Source organism: Monodelphis domestica, chromosome 1 (genome assembly GCF_027887165.1).
Source record: "Monodelphis domestica isolate mMonDom1 chromosome 1, mMonDom1.pri, whole genome shotgun sequence".
Lineage (NCBI taxonomy): Eukaryota > Metazoa > Chordata > Mammalia > Didelphimorphia > Didelphidae > Monodelphis > Monodelphis domestica.
Window position 1 is genome coordinate 299,174,867 of NC_077227.1, and position 22,782 is coordinate 299,197,648.

At 37.3% G+C, this 22,782-nt stretch overlaps 1 protein-coding gene across 1 annotated transcript in view; it reads right to left on the bottom strand.

Annotated features, from left to right (window-relative positions):
- The window catches only part of TRPC7 (transient receptor potential cation channel subfamily C member 7), a 460,933-nt gene that overhangs the window by 176,151 nt on the left and 262,000 nt on the right, over positions 1-22,782 (bottom strand). Inside the window, exon 5 of the mRNA XM_016428186.2 lies at positions 15,719-15,935. Coding sequence (XP_016283672.2) covers positions 15,719-15,935 — 217 coding nt within the window. The remainder of the gene's footprint in view (positions 1-15,718; positions 15,936-22,782) is intronic.

A 22,782-nucleotide genomic window follows, 5' to 3' on the forward strand; every position in this document is an offset into this window, starting at 1 on the left:
AAAAACCAGGGCCATACTGAGACCTTTTGATTGTCCGTCGATGCCCTTGCCAAAGCACCCACATATTTTAGTGCTTAGCATAGTACCAGGTACAATAGTAGGTATTTAATAAATGTTTTATTGATTACATAGCATTAAACACAGGAGGAGGGTTATGGGGGGAGTAGATGTAGTGGGTATAATAGAATCAGGGAGATCTGAGTTCAAGCTTAGCTTCTGACAAGTAGTGACTGTGGAGTACTTACAAAATTCATTCTGCTCCTTAGTTTCCCAGACAAAATTTTCAAGACCTCAAATTGCAGACCAATTTTTAATCTGGATTGATAAAGGACTCCTTACCCAAAATTATCCATTCCAGTGACATCACAGGTTCAAACTAAAGAGATTAAAGATCCTTTTTTTTTGGTGTGTGTGCCCAATATCATACTGTTGGATTTTTCTATTTTCATTTTGCGTCAGCACCTGGGCATCTATTTTTGGAAATATTTTCAGATTTTTTATAGTAAAAAGAAGGTGGAGGAATTTCTATAAAAAATACAATTTTCATGGATGACCAACTAAGATGCAATACAGAAAGGCAATTTGATATCCAACAATTAAAAGGCTTCCAGAGGAGTAGTGTTTCCATTTAGGTTTTGCCCACAGCAGACATTCGAAATTAATGAGTTTCATTAAAGTCTATTGGAACCACCTCCAAAGCTGTGTCTATATAACACAGGCTATAAAGCAACAGAAGATTCTGAAAATCAAATAAAGTAAACAGATGGATGAACTGTCAAGTGAATTCAGGTATTTCCCAAGGTTCTGGAACTTTTACAAAAGGCATGTAGCTACCCATGAACTTTCCCATAAATCAGCAAAGACTGAGCAAGGCCCTACTATGTTCCACCTCCAACACATCTTAACTGCAAAACCTGGGTAACTACTTAATATCTGAGTGCTCTAGGCAGATATTTATGTGTTGTGGAAATGGTGCTGCTCTGCAATGGTAGAGGAAGTTCCTCATGGGGAGCTCCTGGTGACAACAAAATTAAAGGTCCTATCCCTAACCTTTCTACTATCAGCTAGGTATTAATCCAAATACAAAAGTAATATAGTTCCTTGCCTCAGAGGAATTTTTATATTCTTTCTCCTACTTCCAGTCTAGGTTAGGAAGTTAACAGTCCTGTGCCAAACACCTGAAATTTGTTTGCTTTGAACTTTTCTTTCCTCCAGTATTAGGGACAGGTGGCACTGTGCGTCTATCATTCCTCCTGAGGTAGCTTAGGTGCTAAGATCCATTTTGAAATTTTGCTTTTGGCATTTATGTGACCATGAAGAAGTCACTTGCCATCCTTAAGACTCAGTTTTCTCAGCTGTAAAATTGAGATCATAAAAGCTCTAATACCTGCTCCATAGTCTTATGAGGGTCAAATTAGATAATGTATGCAAATGATAAAACATTGTAAATGTCATTTATTTTTATTTGCAATCAATGCCATTCATTTATGAAGAATTTGGCTGTATCAGAGATCATTATGGACATGGAAAAGAGTTTGTTTTTATGCAAAGAAAATTCAATCCTGATCTCTAGAAGGGTTAAATACAATTATGTTTAACAATCTGTATGGTATAATGCTCCAGCAGATGTGGATGTAGGTACAATCTTTTTCACTAGGTTTAAAATCTTCCCAGAATCACAGAATTGTTCAGCTGAAGAGACCTTAGAAGTCACTCATATTGTGCTGAAAGGAATAATAAACTGGAGGATTTCTATGTGAACTGGAAAGACTTCCAGGAATTGATGCAGATCAAAAGGAGCAGAACCAGGAAAACATTGTACACAGAGACTGATACAATGTGGCACAATCAAACATAATGGACTTCTCTACTATCAATGCAATGATCCAGGACAATCCAGAGGAATTTTTGAGAAAGAATGCTATCCATAGTCAGAAAAAGAATAGTGGAAACAGAAATGCAGAAGAATAATATATGATTGATCACATGGTTTGATTGGAATATGATTAAGGTTTTGATGTTTATGATTACTCTATTGCAAATATGAATAACATGGAAATAGGTTTTGAACAATGATACATATCAAACCCAATGGAATTCCTTGTCAGCTTCTGGAGAGGGGAGGTAAAAGGGATGGTAAAAATCATGAATCATGTAACAATGGAAAAATATTATAAATTTATATTATCTACTCTTTATTTTGTAGCTGGAGAGACAGAAGGAGGATTAATAATCTCAAAGTCACATTGTCAGTTACTAAGTGTCAGAGTCAGGTCTTCTGACTCTTTGTTCCAGCCTCTTTCTGCTATAATTTGAAGCATACTGTTGATTGGTTGATAATTAACTGTTTTGTATTATATTTTTCTGTTTCATTCATCTTGAAAGGTATATATATATTACAAATCTTAAAGTCAGTAAGTGGTAAAGTTTAGAATCTGAGCTTCCTATTTCTTGGTCAAATGCCATTTCTATTTAACCAGGTTGCTTCCTAAGTATTGACAGCATCATATAATATTAGAAGTGGGAGGGAGCATAATATCAGAGCCAGAAGGGACCAGAGCCTATCTAGTCAAAGTTCACATCAACAATAATCGTCTCTACTACCTGCCTGACAAAATCTGTTCACTCAGATTCTTTTTGCTGACATTTAAATATGATCCCAAAGGAAAATTCTTTCCAGTGATGGTAGCTGTCCAAAATTGGAATGAGTTTCCTAAGAAGGTAACTGAGACTTCAAGACCTCAAGCAAAAGGTGGACAACTGTCTGTGAGGTATATTTTAGAAGAAGTGCTTATTTAGGCATAAATTGAATTAGATGACCTCTGAGATTTTGAGGCTTTTCAAACCAATCTTAGCTAATCTAATCTGATACCTTCTCTTTATAGATAAGTAAACTCATCTACTTATAGGTAAGCCCCTTTCTCAGTACATAGTTGTCTGGTAGCAAGTAAGATGTGTAGCCTTAGGAAAGTAATTTCCTTTTTCAGCGGCTAAATTTCTTCATCTATGAGAGGAGTCAAGGTCTTGATGGCCAATTTTGTACTTAAAAAAACCCAACAACAAAACCCTTACCTTCCATTTTAGAGTCAATAGTAAGTTGATTCTAAGGCAGAAGAGCAGTAAGGGCTAAGCAATTAGGATTGGGTCACTTGCTTAGGGTCACACAGCTAGGAAGTGTCTGAGGCCAAATTTGATCTCAGAACCTCCAATCTCTAGACCTGACTCTCAAGTCAAAGTTAAAGCCTTGAGTCTCATTCACTTTAGAGCAGAGATTCTTACAGTCCATGGATAAATTTAACATTTTCTGATAACTACATTTTAATATAATATATTAACAATTCTTTGTAATCCTTTGTTTATTATTTTTTAGTCATTGCATATTATTATTTTAAGAAGTGATTTGCAAAAGGAATCCATGACACACAAAAGTTTAAGAACCTTTTCATTAAAGATAGGACTGTGACCCTTACTGTTTGAAGAAGAAAAATTCTAGGAAGCTGCAGAGCCCCAAAAATATTTAGCCACGTAACAGATTAGTACAGTTCTCGTGTTGTTCCTCATAACTAGGTTAGAGACATTGAGTCTCCAAATAGGTTAAGAGAGTAAGCAAACCCATGAACTCCTGAAGAAACATGGATCAGGTTGATGAAGTGTCAACTTAAAAAAAATCCAAATGAGTCCTTGATCTGTATATAATGAATAGAATATGCAGAGAGAGTCTAATTATGGTGCAGGGGAAGGAAAAACTACTGCAGAAGCAGATAGTTTCTCTAGTTCTCTTCTTTCAGGAACTGAAGATCTCAAACAGCCTTGGGTCTTCTTTGAATGAGGAGGGTTCATCCTCCATATTCTTGCCAATTCTTATAATGACTAGAGTTACCCTGAGGTTTTGACCCTTAGCCCAAATTATCTGTCAAGAAAAATACTTTGTAAAAGGTGGGAATTTTTTTGGATTCTAGAAAATTTGGTTAGTTTATAAAATATCTGTATAAAATGTTTTGAGCTTTTTTGGGGAGAAGGGATAGAGTAAAAGGTCAATGTCCATCAATTCATAGATTTTAAAAATGTCATACAGCAACTTATGTGAACTATGAAAGCATGTTTGTTTGCTATTGCAATTAATTGGGCTATTGAGAATTTTGGGGATTTTGATACCTACATATTTGTACTACTGTATTTTTTAAAAATGAAAAAATTGTTAAACTTGTTCATTTCATTTGCCTTCTACTCACAGTGATCATGGTCAGATATTAAGAGGAAAGAAATGGATCTCATTTTTTTGTGAGAAAGCCTTGCATTTTATAGTTTCTTAGCTGACACAGTGTCAATGATTATAAGTTATATTTTTGAATTTTTTAAAGCTCTTTTATTATTATATTTTTCTTGCATGTGCAATATACTTTTTCAGTTTTTTTATTATTTTTTCTCTCCTTTTTATATTTGAAGTACATGTCACCAGCATTAAGATTTTCTTTAACTTTTTGATTTTTCAGTACTATAAGTTTAAGATACATTTGCTAATGCATGCCCTAAAAAGCTTGTGACTATAAAAATGATGCCACTAATTATTTAATAAATTATGGGACTTTGCTTAATGATTCTGTCTGATTCCAGGACAAGATATACACAAAAGAGCCATTGCACAGAGCCAAAGAAAAGCCAATCCAGGATGGATTGATGCACTTCTAGGCCAATACAAAGGTCTTGAACCTAGTGTGAAGACTCAAGGTTACTATGTTTATCATTGCTCAACATAGGCTTTCCTTGTATCCACATTCACTCTGAAAATACTCACAGACGAGTATCCCTAAAACCTTGGCTCCTATAATCTGGTCCCCTTTTCTGCCTTTCATAGTGTGGTAACTTTCTGTAGTCCTGGCTATTGACTGGGTAAATGCATCATTGCTTAGATCATTTTGATTGGGCCCTGATTCAAGGACCTGTTATAGATTTATTTTTCTTTTTACTTGGAATTTTTACACATAAGACTTTGATAGTCTATATTTTCATCTAGAAATTTTTTCTTTTCTTTTGGATTTTTCTGATATCTTTTTAATATCTCTTGCCAATTGATTCATATACCTCAGCCATGCATCCCTAAGTGATCACGGTTTTTTAATCACCCTCTTAATGGGGGGAATGTAAAAAAAAATATTATTATTTAAATTGCAAAGTTTAAATTCCTTTTGAGAAGAATTTTAGGTAAAGAAGATGCTACCTCTCTGAATCCAGAACTGAACTGTTGGAGAAGCCACCATGAAGATGCCTCCAGATCATAAGTTGCACAAAATTGAACTTTGGGAGTGGTTGATTGAACATTTATTTGTATGTATACTTTTATGTCAAAGGGGACTGCCCCCTAACTGGCTTTTTGTCAATGTGTTTCAGCAATTATTGGTTTATTTTTTTCCCTTTCTCTTATCCTCAAATTGTTGTAATGTTTAAGTTGATTATGTTCTCATGATCCTTTTTGGGGAAACTTTGCTCCCCAACAATGATCAAACGAGGGAATGTAAAAAAATAGACTCGAATACAGGACTACAATCCCCACAAGCCTTTGCTCTACTTCCCCAAAATGCTTTGTAATCTCACAGGAATTCTGAGGTGGGCCAAGATTGAGGAAGGATTTAAGCTGGTGGCAAAGGTTTTTGGGGCCTCTTTTGGACTTCCGTTTTGGAGCAGATGCATCTCTTATGTAATGTGAGGTTATCTGGCCTAGGCCTCTGGCCTAGGCACGTGTTTTTTCTTATTCTGTATTTTCTTTAATCTTTAACCTTTAATAAACCTCTAAAAAATATAATACTCCTTGCAGAGAGAAATTAATTTCTACCTGCCTCAGTCTCCCCATATTCCTAAATTTTAATCTTTACAATACTTAAAGGCTCCTAGAAAATCAACTAAAAGACAACTATGGCAAAGTTTCAGGGTACAAGATTAACCCACATAAATCATCAGCATTTCTATATATTTCCAACAAAATTCAGCAACAGGAATTAGAAAGAGAAACTCCATTTAAAATCACTCTAGATAACATAAAATATTTAGGAATTTATCTACCAAGAGAAATGCAGGAATTATGTGAACATAACTACAAAACACTATCCACACAATTAAAACTAGATCTAAATAACTGGAAAAAAATTAATTGCTCATGAGTAGGATGAGCTAATCATAAAATGACAATCTCATCCAAATTAATCTACTTATTCAGTGCCATGCCTATCAAACTACCAAAAAACTATTTTATAGAATTATATGAAAAAAAGTATAACAAAGTTCATCTGGAAGAACAAGAGATCAAGAATATCAAGGGAGAGTTGGGGCTTCCGGTCAAGATGGCAGTTTAGAGGCAGAGAAGGTTCAGACCTCTGAAAACGCTTCCTTACTGATCACAAACTGAATGCTCCCAGGACACCGAAATTCAAACTGAACAACAGGACAGACCTGGAGAACCCTCCTCCTGGACCTGTATCAAAAGGTACAGCCCCCCAAAAGTCAGAACCCTAGATCACTTGGATCTAAGGGGTAGGAAGAAAGAAGGTCCCAGGACCCATCCAGCCCAACCCAGACTGCTGAGCCCATGGCAGCAGCAGGAACCTCAGTGCCAGCGAAAGGGCCTCAGAGATGACTATTCTGAAGGACTCACCTTGAAAGCAACCTGAGCCAGTCTCTGGGGTGCCCAACACAGATGGCAGGGAAAATAGAGAGAAGGGGGAAGCCTGTAGCCCCCTGACTGGGTCCTTCCATCTGAGTCTCAAGGGAGGTTCCAGCTTTAGGGCACCAGCTGAACCCAATCCCATCAGGAGCCCTCAGAGCTTCTGAAAGGACAGAAACCTCAGGGCCAGGAAAGGGGTTGCTCCAAAGGGCTTACTATGAAAGCAACCTGGGCAAGTCTCTGGGCATTCAACACAGACTGTAGAGGAGGAGGTTTTTTGGTTCAGGGATCATTTGGCCCACACCAGCTGAACATAATCCCATCAGGAGCCTTCAGAACCCAGGGAGGCCACGACCCCTCCATCCTTAGAGAGCAGGGTATTCTGAAAGAACAGAAACCTAGAGGCAGAGTCAAGATGGTGGCCTAGAAGGAGCACAAACCTGGCAGCCTGGCCAGAGCTTTGGAGATCCTCCATATTTGCTCCAGCTGTCCAGGAAGTTTAGAATTCAGAGCAAACCCAGCCCAACCAAGCTGAACTTAATCCTATCAAAAGTCTCCAGAAATCAGGGAAGCCCAGGCTCCACACACATCCTCATTGACTTTAAGACAATCAAAAGCCCACAGAGTACAGTGAAGCTCAAACCCCCAACAACCCACCCCCAGAGACTACACCAAGAGATATTCTGTTAAAGCTCCAAGAGGGGAGGCTGAGAGAAGCCCCCCCAAAACAAAAAAAAATGAGAGGAACAAGAGCACAGACAAATACGGAGAGTAAATAAGAGGCGAATATGAGCAAACAACAGAAAAAGAAGAAAGAAACTACAATAGACAGCTATTACTCAGCAAATGGAACAGAGGGGGAGAGATCAGCAAACGATAAACCAGAAATCCCAGCGAATTGGATACAGGCTGTGGAAGAACTCAAATCACAACTAAGAGAGGCTGAAGACAAATGGGAAAAGAACTTAAAAATTAAGATAAGTCATCTGGAAACAGAGGCACTTGAATGAAAACGAGAAAATAGTGTCTCAAAAGCCAAAATCAACCAGCTAGAAAATGAGGCAAAGGAGATGAAAGATGAGGCAGAGGAGATGAAAGATGAGGTAAAGAGGAAGAAAGATGATCTTCAAAGAAAATCAGACCAGAAGGAAAAGGATGACCAAAAAGGCAGAGATGAAATCCAATCTTTAAGAACCAGAATACAACAACTCGAATTAAATAACCTCACAAGGCAGCAGGACACTATAAAACAAAACAAAAAGAATGAAAAATTTGAGGAAAATGTGAAGCATCTCATTCACAAAACAGACGATTTAGAAAATCGTTCAAGAAGAGACAATTTAAGAATAATTGGACTACCAGAAGACCATGACAAAAGAAAAAGCCTGGACATAATACTAGAGGAAATTATCCAGGAAAACTGTCCTGATATCCTAGAACAAGAGGGGAAAGTGGAGATTGAAAGAATCCACAGATCACCCTCTGTATTTAATCCCCAACTGACAACACCCAGGAATGTTATAGCCAAATTAAAAAACTATCAGATGAAAGTAAAGATATTATAAGCTTCCAAGAAGAAGCCCTTCAGATGCCATGGAAACACAGTGAGACTAACCCAGGATCTGGCTGCATCCACACTGAAAAAAAGAAAGGCATGGAATACAATATTCCGGAAAGCAAGGGAACTAGGTCTACAACCAAGAATAAAATACCCATCAAAACTGACTATATTCTTACAGGGGAAAGTATGGTCATTCAACAGAACAGAAGAGTTCCAAGCATTCATAAATGAAAGACCTGACCTGAACAGAAAATTTGATGTCCAACCACAGAACTCCAGAGAATCATCAAAAGGTAATTAAAAAAGAGGGGGGAAAACAAAACAACAACAAAATTTTTGAGAGAGATTCAATAATTTAAAATGTTATGTATCCCTCTAAGAAAAGAGGTCATTGGTAACTTAAAAACTGTTGCTATCACCTGGGCAGCTAGAAGAATTACACTTAGAGGGAACAGTGACAAACTGTATAGGATGAAAGAACAAGACATAAATAGGTATAAAGATATATGCATACATAAATACATATACATGTGTATGTATATATATATACATGATTAGAGCTAAAAAAGAGGTTATGACTAAAAGAAATGGGAAAAGAAACAAATGGGGGTGAATTTATATGTCACAAAGAAGCTCATGGCGGGAGGGGGGAGAACATCGATACACTGGAAGGGTAAAGAGGTTGGAGATAGGAAATACTCAACTCTTACGTACCTTGAAACTGACCCAAAGAGGGAAGAACAATCCAATCCATTGGGGAAGAGAATAGATTTGCGCCCTATAGGGGAGTGGAAGGGTAAAAAAAGGACTGGTGGGGAGGGAAGCAGTACAAGGGAGAGAGTAGGGGGGGAAATTTTAAAAAGTCTACAGGGTAAAAGAAGGGAGGGAAAAAGAAGGGAGGGGGTAGAAAGGGAAGTAAAATAAGGGGGGGATTAGGGGGACTGACTATAAACAAATATTGGTGTAGAAGGAAATAGTGAAAGAAGAAAAGGCAGGACCAGGTGTTGAAATCAAAATGCTGGGAAATACACAGCTACTAATCATAACTCTGAATGTGAATGGAATGAACTCACCCATAAAAAGCAAGCGAATAGCAGAGTGGATTAGAATTCAAAACCATACCATATGATGTCTGCAAGAAACACACATGAGGAAGGTAGATACGCATAGGGTGAAAGTAAGAGGATGGAGCCAAATCTTTTGGGCATCAAATGATAAAAAGAAGGCAGGAGTAGCAATCATGATATCAGACAAAGCCAAAGTAAAAATAAATCTAGTTAAAAGAGATAGGGAAGATACATCCTGATAAAAGCCAGTATAGACAACGAGGAAATATCTATACTAAATATGTATGCACCAAATGGCAAAGTATCCAAATTTTTAAAAGAGAAACTAGAGGAGCTCAAGGATGAAATAGATAGAAAAACTACTAGTGAGAGATCTGAACCTTCCCCTATCTGAACTAGATAAATCAAATAAATAAACAAGAAAGAGGTGAGACAAGCAAATGAAATCTTAGAAAAATTAGAGTTAGTAGACATATGGAGAAAAATAAATAGGGACAAAAAGGAATACACCTATTTTCAGCAGCACATGGTACATTCACAAAAATTGACCATGTATTAGGGCACAAAATCATTGCAAACAAGTGCAAAAGGGCAGAAATAATAAATGCAATCTTCTTAGACCACAATACAATAAAAATAATAATTAGTAAGGGTACCTGGAGAGATAAATAAAAAATTAATCGGAAATTAAACAATATGACTCTCCAAAACCAGGTAAAGAACAAATTGTAGAAACAATTAATAACTTCATTGAAGAAAATGACAATGGTGAGACATCCTTTCAAAACCTATGGGATGCAGCCAAAGCAGTACTCATGGGGAAATTTATATCCTGGAGTTCATATATAAACAAATTAAGAAGGGCAGAGGTCAATGAATTGGGCATACAAATTAAAAAACTGGAAAGTGAACAAATTAAAAACCCTCAGATGAAGATCAAATTAGAAATCCTAAAAATTAAAGGAGAAATTAATAAAATTGAAAGTCAAAGAACTATTGATTTAATAAATAAGACTAGAAGCTGGTACTTTGAATAAACAAATAAAATAGACAAAGTACTAGTCAGTCTAATTAAAAAAAGGAAAGAAAAAAACCAAATTGACAGTATCCAAGATGAAAAGGGAGACCTCAACTCTAATGAAGAGAAAATCAAGGCAATCATTAAAACCTACTATGCCCAATTATATGGCAACAAATATGGCAATCTAAGTGATATGAATACTTACAAAAATATAAATTGCCTAGGCTAAAAGAAGAAGAAATAATTTACCTAAACAACCCCCCATATCAGAAAAAGAAATTGAACAAGCCATCAAAGAATTCCCTAAGAAAAAATCCCCAGGTCCAGACAGATTCACAAATGAATTCTATCAAACATTCTAAGAACAGCTAACCCCAATACTATACAAACTATTTGACGGAATAAGCCAAGAAGGGATTCTACCAAATTCTTTTTAAGACACAAACATGGTACTGATCCCAAAGCCAGGAAGGTTAAAGACAGAGAAAGAAAACTATAGGCCAATATCCCTAATGAATATAGATGCAAAAATCTTAAATAGGATACTAGCAAAAAAGACTCCAGCAAGTGATCAGAAGAGTCATTCACCATGATCAAGTAGGATTTATACCAGGGATGCAGGGCTGTTTCAATATTAGGAAAACCATCCACATAATTGACCATATGAACAAGCAAACTGACAAAAATCACATGATTATCTAAATAGATGCAGAAAAAGTCTTTGACAAAATACAACATCCATTCCTATTGAAAACACTAGAAAGTTTAGGAATAGAAGGGCCTTTCCTAAAAATAATAAACAGCATATACCTAAAACCATCAGCAAACATCATCTGCAATGGGGAAAAGCTCAAAGCCTTCCCAATAAGATCAGGAGTCAAACAAGGATGGCCATTATCACCTTTATTATTTAATATTGTACTAGAAACACTAGCAGTAGCAATTAGAGAAGAAAAAGAAATTGAAGGTATTACAATTGGCAAGGAGGAGACCAAGCTGTCACTGTGCGGATGATATGATGATTTACGTAAAGAATCCTAGGGAATCAACCAAAAAGCTAGACAAAATAATCAACAACTTTTGCAAAGTTGCAGGATACAAAATGAACCCACATAAGTCATCAGCATTTCTATATATCTCCAACCCAGTTCAGCAGCAAGAATTAGAAAGAGAAATTCCATTTAAAGCCACCCGAGACAATATAAAATACTTAGGAATCTATCTGCCGAGAGAAACACAGGAACTATATGAACACAACTACAATACACTCTCCACACAATTAAAACTAGATCTAAACTATTGGAAAAACATTGATTGCTCATGGGTGGGATTAGCTAATATAATAAAAACCATTCTACCCAAACTTATTTATCTATTTAGTGCCATACCCATTGAACTACCAAAAAATTATTTTACTGAATTAGAGAAAACCATAACAAAATTCATTTGGAAGAATAAAGGATCTAGGATATCCAGGGAAATAATGAAAAAAAATACAAAGGAAGGTGGCCTTTCAGTCCCAGATCTCAAACTCTATTACAAAGTAGTGGTCATCAAGACAATTTGGTACTGGCTAAGAGACAGAAAGGAATTCAGTTCAGCGGAATAGACTTGGGGTAAATGACCTCAGCAAGTCTATGACACACCGAAAGACCCCAGCTTTTGGGACAAAAATCCAGTATTTGATAAAAACTGCTGGGAAAATTGGAAGACAGTGTGGGAGAGATTAGGTTTGGATCAACACCTCACACCCTACACCAGGATAAACTCAGAATGGGTGAATGACTTGAATATAAAGAAGGAAACTATAAGTAAATTAGGTGAACACAGAATAGTATACATGTCAGACCTTTGGGTAAGGAAAGATTTTAGAACCAAGCAAGACATAGAAAGAGTCACAAAGTGCAAAATAAATAATTTTGATTACATCAAATTAAAAAGGTTTTGTACAAACAAGACCAATGTAACTAAAATTAGAAGGAAAGTAACAAATTGGGAAACAATCTTCCTAACAAAAACCTTTGATAAAGGTCTAATTACTTAAGTTTATAAAGAGCTAAAAATCAAGTACCAACCCAGTTCAGCAGCAAGAATTAGAAAGAGAAATTCCATTTAAAGCCACCCGAGACAATATAAAATACTTAGGTAAAGTACAAAAAATCAAGCCATTCTCCAATTGAAAAATGGGCAAGGGACATGAATAGGCAATTTTCAGTTAAAGAAATCAAGACTATTAATAAGCACATGAAAAAGTGTTTTAAATCTCTTATAATCAGAGAGATGCAAATCAAAACAACTCTGATACACCTCACATCTAGCAGTTTGGTCAGCATGACAGCAAAGGAAAGTACTGAATGCTGGAGGGGATGTGGCAAAGTAGGGACATTTATGCATTGCTGGTGGAGTTGTGAATTGATCCAACCATTCTGGAGGGCAATTTGGATCTATGCCCAAAGGGCGATAAAAAACTGTCTGCCCTTTGATCCAACGATAGGACTGCTGGGTTTGTACCCCAAAGTGATAATAAGGAAAAAAGACTTGTACAAGAATATTCATAGCTGCACTCTTTGTGGTGGCAAAAAATTGGAAAATGAGGGGATGCCCTTCAATTGGGCAATGGCTGGACAAATTGTGGTATGTGTTGATGATGGAATACTATTGTGCTAAAAGGAATAATAAAGTGGAGGAATTCCATGGAGACTGGAACAACCTCCAGGAAGTGATGCAGAGTGAGAGGAGCAGAACCATGAGAACATTGTACTCAGAGACTGACACACTGTGGTACAAGAGAATGTAATGGACTTCTCCATTAATGGCTTTACAATGTCTCTGAACAATCTGCAGGGATCTAGGAGAAAAAAAGCTATCCTTAAGCAGAGGACAAACTGGGAGGAAAAACACCAAGGAAAAGCAACTGCTTGACTATAGAGGTAGAGCGGACATGATCGAGGAGAGAGGCTAAATGAGTACCCTAATGCAAATACCAACAACAAGGAAATGGGTTCAGAGCAAGGACACATGTGATATCCAGATGAATCGCGCGTTGGCTAGGGAAGGGTTTGGGGCGGTGGGGGGGAAGGGAGGGAGGAAAAGAAAATGATCTGTTTCCAATGAATAATGTATGAAAATGACCAAATAAAATAATGTTTTAAAAACTAAAAAAAAGAATATCAAGGGAAATAATTTTTTAAAAATGTGAAGGATGGAGCCTAGCAGTATTAGATTTTAAACTGTAGTATAAAGCATTGGCCATCAAAACAATATGATACTGACTAAGAGACAAGAGGATTAATCAGTCGAATAGACTAGGGCTTAATGACCTCAGCACTCTCATGTTTGATAAACCCAAATAACCTATCTTTTGGGACAAGAACTAGGTATTTTCTGGGAAAATTGGAAAAAAGTATGGGAAAATTATATTTAGATCAACATCTGTGGAAGAAGCATGAAGGAAGAGAGAATTTCCTGCATGTAAGACTGAGAGTAAAGCACCTCAGATGTCGATCAGGAAAGAACATTTCAAATAGATGCCAGAGTATATACTTTACTGCAAGTAAAAATAGCTCCTATGGTATCCTATTTCTAATACACATCTTACACCCTATACCAAAATCACTTCAAAACTGGTAAATGACATAAATATAAAGAGTGAAATCATAAATAACTCAGGTGAACATAAAATAGAATACCTGTCAGATCTGTGGAAAGGGAAGGATTTTAAGACCAAGCAAAGATAGAGAACAGTACAAAATGTAAAATGAATGACCTTGGTTATATCAAATTGAAAGGGTTTTGTACAGACAAAACCAATGCAACCAAAATTAGAAGGAAAGCAACAAACTGGGAGAAAATTTTTATAACAAAACTTTCTGACAAATGTTTCATTCCCCAAATATATAAGAAACTAAGTCAAATTTACAAAAATAACAAGCCATTCCCCAATCGAGAAATGGTCAAGGGGCATGAATAGGCAGTTTTTACATGATGAAATCAAAACTATCAATAAACACATGAAAAGGTGTTCTAAATTCCTCCTGATTACAGAAATTCAAATTAAAACAACTCTGAGGTACCACTTTACACCTAGCAGACTTGCCAGTATGGTAGCAAAGGAAAGTGATAAATGTTGGAGGGGATGTGGTAAAACTGGGACACTAATACACTGCTGGTGGAGTTGGGAATTGATCCAAACATTCTAGAGAGCAATTTGAAACTATGTGCAAAGGAATTAAAAATAATATCTACCCTATGTCTCAGGTATACCACTGTTGGCTTTGTATCCAAAAGAGATAATAAGGAAAACAACTTGCACAAAAATATTTATAGACATACTCTGTGTGGTGAGAAAAAATTAGAAAATGAAGTGGGTGTCCATTGGTTGGGGAATAGCTGAACAAATTGTGGCATTTGATGGTGGAGTATTTTTGTGCTGAAAGGAATAATGAACTGTATTCCATATGAACTAGAAAGACCTCCAGGAATTGATGCAGAGTGAAAAGAGCAGAAGCAGGTGAACATATACAGAGATTGATAAATTATGGCACAATTGAATATAATAGATTTTTCCACTAGCAGCAATGCAATGACAATCTAGAGAAATAACTGTAGAAAAAGAAACACAGAAGAAAAATATATGATCAATCACATAGTTTGAGTGGGATATGATTAGAGTTTTGATGTTAAAAGATCATTCTACTGAAAACATGAATAACATGAAAATAGGTTTTGAACATTGATACGTTGTTAGCTCTGGGACGGGGGAGGGAAGGGTGAGGGGAAATCATGAATCATGTAGCCATGGAAAAATATTCTAAAGACAATAAATAAAAAAAGAAATTGTAAGTTACCTGAAGGCAGGGGCTTGACAAAAATTCTTTTCTTGTTTGCTTCTGTCACCTCTATATTCTGGAGACGGAATCTGAATGCAGATCAAAGCAAACTATGCTTTCTTTTTTCTCTCTGTTTTCTTTCACGACATGACTAATATGGAAATATGTTTTGCATGACTACACATGTATATATAACCTTTAACAAATTGCTTGCCTTCTCAATGAGAGGGGAGGAAAGGGAAGATGGGAGAAAGCTCAAAATTGTAAAAAATAGACAAAGATTAAAATTGTTTATTGTGTGTAATTGGGAAAGATATTAAATTAATGATCTGGAGACTGGGAAATATATACATACATATAGGTATATGCTATATAAAGTTATATATATATATATATATATATATACATATATATATATATGTCTACTATTACCTTTAATATCCTTGCTTAAGATGCTCATGTTCTAAACTCTTTTCCCAGATGCCTTCTTGCCTTTTTCTTTATTCTAAAGTGAAAAATCCCCCCTGGCAAAGTAACATGCCCAAAGAGCTGAGGAAAATATAGAAGATGGAGTTGCTTGCTTACCTAAAACCCACTTCATGATAAGCATTTCTGTCCATGAGAACTGGGTGGTTTTTACTCTAAATATTTGTTTTGGATAATCCGTGATGGTTTCGTTGGGGAGGTTTTTTACGCCTTCAAACCGGTCTGAAGCATTCAGAACTAACAATCCCAGGAAGATTGTGAAAGAGACTGCGTGGGCCACAAACTTCATGAAAGGGCTCCTCAGGATCCATCCTAACTGGAAATAAAATATGAATAAGACAGATGATTAACTTAGAGGCTCCCTTTCCCTCTGGTACTCTTTTCTTTTGCAATTTGGACAATGAACTAAAAGCTACAGAATGAACACATATTATGACATCTCCCCATGCCAATTCCCAGGTAATATGATGCTGTAATATATAATATTGAGGGGGTGTATTTGATGGGTAAGTGATAACTAATAAATCAGGTAGTTATCTTCTTTTGCCTACCCTCCTCCCTCTATACCTCTCTTTTTCCCTTTTCCTCCCTCTTCTTCAGACTCCCTTCCTCTCCACTCTTCTGGTTTCTAAATCATTCAGTTAATTTATGTTAGTTAGTTTTTTTTAGGTTAGTTTAGGCTAGTTAATTTAGGTTAGTTAATGATGTTTCAAATGACATAGCTTTTAATTTTCTTTTATCTCAAGTAAGGTGTTTATTTGGGGAAGACAGGAAAGGAGAGCAAATGGAGGTAAGAGGGTTGAAGGTTTCCCTATTATCTACAGTGAGCCTTAGGTTGGAGGATATTGAGAGAAATGGCAATTCAGTCACTACCACAAAGCAGAGAAAGTCAGAGAGAGATATATGGACTATTGTCCTTCTTCTGCCTTCAAATCAGCCAGGCTACCTCCAGCTTGATTATCCCAAGTCCTTCAAAGTTACCACCATCAGCCAAGAAGCCCAGAAATCAGTTGGCAGTTGACTCTTGCCTTCAATTGTTTCCTGGTAACATTCCAAATGGAATCTTCCTTTAATTGACAACTGATCAACCTCCAGCCATTGCTTCTTGTCTTGCTGCCTGCCTTATAATTTTTCTCTTTTCCACAATGCTTGTGTGTGTTTACATACAGGATGCTTTTAAATACATATGTGTGTATATATACATATATGTATATTTATATAATTGCTTCAGTTCTGAGTGAGAGGGGAGGAAAGAGAAGATGGGAGAAAATTTAGAGTTCAAAATTGTAAAAAAAGACAAAGATTAAAATTGTTTTTTGTATGTTATTGGAATGTAATTTTTATATGTAATTGGAAAAGATATTAAATTGATGATCTGGATCTATATATAAACCCTTGCCTTGTGTCCTAGAATAAGTTCTGAAGCAGAAGAGTGGCAAGAGCTTGGCAATTGGAGTTAAGCTTGGTTCACATAGATATGAAGTGTCTGGATCCAAATTTGAACCCAGACCCTCCTGACACCAGACCTACTATTTTATTCACTGAGCTACTTAGCTGTCCCTTTGCAAAGTGATCATTTTCTATTTCAGAAGATTTTGTACAAGGAAAGGAGTCTTAAATACACAATCCAATCATCTCTTTGTGCTAATTAACAGTAACTGATTTAGACATTTCAATGAAAGCAGACAATAGAATAGTCAAAGCAATAACTAGCAATTCCTGGAATATGAGATAGAGATTAAGGTATGAGGAGACTCCTTTGTCAGAGATCTTAAATACTGAGGTTCAAGGTTCCATTTGGGAATAGAGACTGAGAGTCCCCCTGCCCCGACCCCAGGATGGGGGACAGAGAATACAAGACATCTTCAGATTGATGTTGAAGATGGAGCAGGTCATAACCTAACCAGAAACTTAAATAGGATACAGAAACAACTTGGGGATCGAAAAGGTATTCCATGTGGTAGATTTCTAATCAATTATTTTTACTAACAATGTTCAAAGCCTAGTTATTTTTACCTATAGAGGGAGTTCAAATATTTCTAACAACTTTAAAATTTTGACCCTTGAGAATAAATTCCTGGTTGCCCTGCACTAGTTGCAGCTGCTGACATTAATTACTAGCTGAAATAAAATAAGTTCTTTAATATTTTTTGGATTATTTAACCATTTAGAAATAATTTTAAATCTTAGAGACTCTGCTGTATTTTTCTGCATTATTCTTCTTATGAAACAGACTGGAACATTCCAGATTTCTCCTAGGCAGAAAACAAGGCATTTGAGTAGAAGATGAGCTTTTTGACCAAGTAGTTTTTACCTTATGGCAAATGCCTAACCTGTTTATCATTTCTTTCTTTGAAGGTAGACATACAAAAGTCATTTTTCAAACAATATTTCTGTTGCTGTATATAATGTTCTCTTGATTCTGCTCATTTCATTCTTTATAACTTAATCTAGGTCTTTCTATGTTTTTTCAAAAATTAAACTTAATTATTTCTTATGGTACCAAGCATACGGTCATATTCTTATAGTAGCAGTCAATTACAATAATATACCAAAACTTGTTTAGCCATTCCTCAATTGACAGGAATTCCTTCAATTTTTAGTTCTTTACCACACCAGAATTGCTATAAATATTTTAGACCATAGAAGCATTTTTCCTTTTTCCTTGATCATCTTACGTCTAAAAATTGTTATGTCTGGAGACTTCCTCAGCTGCATTGGCTGGCCGTGTTGTCTTTTGTGCTCCAACACGCCCTAAGCACTCCACAGTGCTTCGCTGCGTCGCCCTCTCAGCCATTGAACCTTCTTATTGGTTTCTTCCGTCTGTTCAGCCGAAGCAGTCTTCACATGCTGGGTGAGCAAAGCCCTGGTTCACCAGGGGTCTATGACCTGATGGCTACCCTCACAAGGTTTGGCCGGCCTGTCAAAGCCATTGCCCAGGGTGTGGCTGCTGCCACATGCTAGCAGCTACTGGGAGCCACAAGTGAGAGCTGGGTGTCAGGTGAGGGTCAGAGGCTGGAGAGCTGCCCTAGGAAGGCCCGACAAGCCCTCCATACCAGAGATACTACCCCTCCCTGAGCACCCCATACACCCCATAAAAGATAAAAAAGGCATCAGCAACAGGTGGAAAGAACACTTCAGTCAGCTTCTCAACCTATCCTCTTCAGTCGACCAAAGCGCCCTTGACCAGATCCCCCAAAACCACACCATTGAACAACTTGACGTCCCTCCTTCAATAGAGGAAGTCCAAAAAGCCATTAAACAAATGAGTGCAGGCAAGGCACCCGGTAAAGATGGGATCCCAACCGAGGTGTACAAGGCCATAAATGGAAAGGTGCTCCAGGCATTCCACATTGTGCTGACCAGCATATGGGAAGAGGAAGACATGCCCCCAGAACTCAGAGATGCCTCCATTGTAGCCCTATACAAGAACAAAGGCTCACTAGCAGCCTGTGACAACTATAGAGGCATCTCACTACTCTCCACTGCCGGAAAGATCCTCGCCCATGTTGTACTCAAAAGACTCCTGTCATCTGTTTCAGAGAGGAAGAACCTGCCTGAATCACAATGTGGCTTCCGACCAGATCGCAGCACCATCGACATGGTCTTCACGGTGAGGCAAATGCAGGAAAAATGCCTTGAGCAGAACCTGAGTCTCTACATTGTCTTCATAGACCTGACAAAGGCATTCAACACAGTGAACAGGGACACATTGTGGGTAATCCTCAGCAAGCTCGGTTGCCCAGCAAAATTTGTCAAACTGATCCAGCTCTTTCATGTCGACATGACAGGGGAAGTCTTATCTGGTGGAGAGACTTCCAATTGCTTCAACATCTCCAATGGTGTGAAACAAGGCTGTGTCCTCTCTCCGGTACTATTCAACCTATTTTTCACCCAAGTATTTCGACATGCTGTGATGGATCTAGACCTGGGCGTCTACATCAAATACCGACTGGATGGCTCACTATTTGACCTTCGCCGCCTGACTGCAAAAACAAAGACAACAGAGAGACTCATCCTGGAAGCTCTCTTTGCAGATGACTGTGCTCTCAAGGCCCACCAAAAAAATCATTTCCAAACCATTGTGGACAGGTTCTCAACTGCAACAAAACTGTTTGGCCTGACTATCAGCCTCAGCAAAACAGAGGTGCTGTTCCAACCTGCACCAGGGAGGCCAACTAACCAGCTGTGCATTACAATCTACAGCATGCAGCTTTCTAACGTCAACACTTCCAAGTACCTTGGCAGCACCATCACCAACGATGGGTCCCTTGACCACGAGATTAATGCCAGGATCCAAAAGGCCAGCCAGGCACTCGGGCGGCTGTGCTCCAAACAACACAGAGGTGTAAGCACTGCGACGAAGCTCAAAGTATACAACGCAGTGGTCCTCAGCTCACTCTTGTATGGTTGCGAGACATGGACACTGTACTGGAAGCACATGAAACAGCTGGTGCAATTCCACCAAAGCTCCCTCCAGTCAATCACGAGGATCCGATGGCAGGACTGAATCACCAATCAGGAAGTCCTCGACAGAGCCAACTCCACCAGCATCGAAGTCATGGTCCTCAAAACCCAGCTACAATGGTCTGGACACGTCATCCGCATGGACCCACAGCAAATACCAAGACAGGTATTCTATGGTGAACTGTCAGCTGGACTCAGGAAACAAGGCCGACCAAAGAAAAGATTCAAGGATCAGCTAAAGTCCAACTTGAAGTGGGCTGGCATTACACCAAAGCAACTAGAACTCGCTGCCTCTGACAGAAGCAGCTGGCAAACCCACATTAACCATGCCGCCACCACCTTTGAAGATGAGCGACCTCGACGTCTTGCCGCTGCATGTGAACGCCGACACCAGGCCACAACAGCACCTCCTGTAACAACTGGAGTCCCATGCCCCATGTGCCACAAAATTTGCGCCTCAGCCTTTGGACTCCAAAGCCACATGAGGGTACATCAATAGATGATAATGCACAAAGACAATTGTCATTCTTGGTCACCGAGAGACTACCACTACTACTACTACTAGTATTATTAATTATTAGTGTCAAAAGGTATATGCAATTTTATAACTATGAGCATAATTCCAGAATGCTCTCCAAAATCGTTGGATCAGGATACAGTTAGAACAACAATTTATGTGTCTCCATTTTTACACATTCCCTCCAACATTTGTCCTTTTGCCTTATATCATTTATCCAATTTTATAGATGTGAAATTATATCTTAGTTATTTTGATTTGCATATCTCCTTAGAGTATCTTATCATATAGTTATATTTATCTATGATTTCTTTATCTAGAAACTGTCTATTCATATATCCTCTGCTTGGCATCACTTCTTTTTTTTTTTAATTTTATTTAATTAATTTAGAATATTTTTCCATGGTTACAAGATTCATGTTTTTTTACCTGCCCTCCCCCAACCTCCCTCCTGTAACTGATGCACAATTCCTCTGGGTTTTACATGTGACGTCATTTCTTCTCATAAGGCCTATCCTATTTTTTTTTCAGCTTCTAATGCCTACTCTCTCAAATTATGTTGCATATATTTTGCATTTACACTTATATGCATACATGCGTTTCATATTTGTATGTATATTATATGTATATATGTTTTATTTATGTATACATATAGATGTACTCACATATATACTAGCTCCCTCTTATAGAAATACTCCTTGAGGGAAGGGACTATTTAACTTGATAAAGTAAAAAGTTCCCTAGGTTAGTCCCTAGGACAGTGTTTGGCATAAGGTAGATGTCTAGTAAATGGTTATTGATTGATTAGTTCAGTTAGCCATTCAGTACCATGAGTAGAATATATAACATCAAAGATAAATTATTGATTCAGAAACTGATCAATAATAGGAGTTTCTCAGGATAAAATTCCTCTAATTTAGAGTATGTCCAATATAACATTTATAAAACAGATGGATTGATAATGTAATTCTAATATACTTCAGTATGGCAATTATAAACTAATTACCGTAACTATTAGTGTAACATGATTAATTATAATTAGTATGATGTAGTACTAACTAAAGGAAGAACCCAAACTAGAAAAAATGTGCTTATTTTCATCTTTCAATTTTAGCCACGTCTCAGGTGTTAAAGATCTAGAGCAACTAAGACATGAAAGGTAGGGGTGATTCTGTAAGAAGTTCAGTTAAGTTTTCCTGCCTTGTGATCTGAGCCCAGAATAACTTCCAAAATACCATGGTTAATATGGACCAATTTCTTATAAAAGAAATTAATATTTACAGGTTGTTATTTAGTCATCTCTGACTCTTTGTGACCCAATTTAGGGTTTTCTTGGCTGAAATTCTGGAGTGATTTATCATTTCCTTCTCTGGCTCATTTTACTGATGAGGAGCTGAGGCAAACAGAGTTAAGTGATTTGCCTAGGGTTACATAGCTAGCAAGTATCTGGGACCAGGTTTGAATTTAGGAAGATGAGTTTTCCTGACTCTAGACACTCTATCCACTCTACCACCTAGGTTTTTATGTGAGGCACTTGGAAAAGGGGAAGAGAATTTTTTGATTTGTTCAGCTCTCAATTTGATAGTTCACTAAAATAAGTAATTGAGAATATTTTATTAGCCAACAGAGATACACAATTCAAAATGTTTTAAATATAGATGTTGATATTATTCACATGAGATAATTAACACGTTTGTTCATTTCCTGCTCAATGTTGTGCCAAGCTCTAGGGAAATGAATCATTTCCATATTTCCATAGAAATGGTTTGTGTAGTTTAGAACAAAATACTTGAGAATCATGTTGAAAATTTTTTCAAAAGCACTAACTCAAGAACAAAATTTCTCCTCTGAAGTTCAGTTACTTTAGGCAAGTCACATACTGGGCCCAAGTTTCCTTGTAAAGAAAAGAAGAGGATTGAATTTAATGACCCTTGAGGTATCTTCAGCTCTAAATATATGTTATCCAGTGGGAACTCACTCTTTATTGAGGCAGTATAGTTTAGTCCACTGGATAACATTACTTATTTAGAAGTTCTTTATCATGTGCTTGGCAAGGGGGAACATGAATGTAGAGATTTGGGTAGAGAATGATTTTGAAATCAGACTTGAGTTTGCATACTGCCTCATATGGCCATTAGTTGCCTAGTCTTCAGCTTCTTCATCTATAAAGGGCAATAAT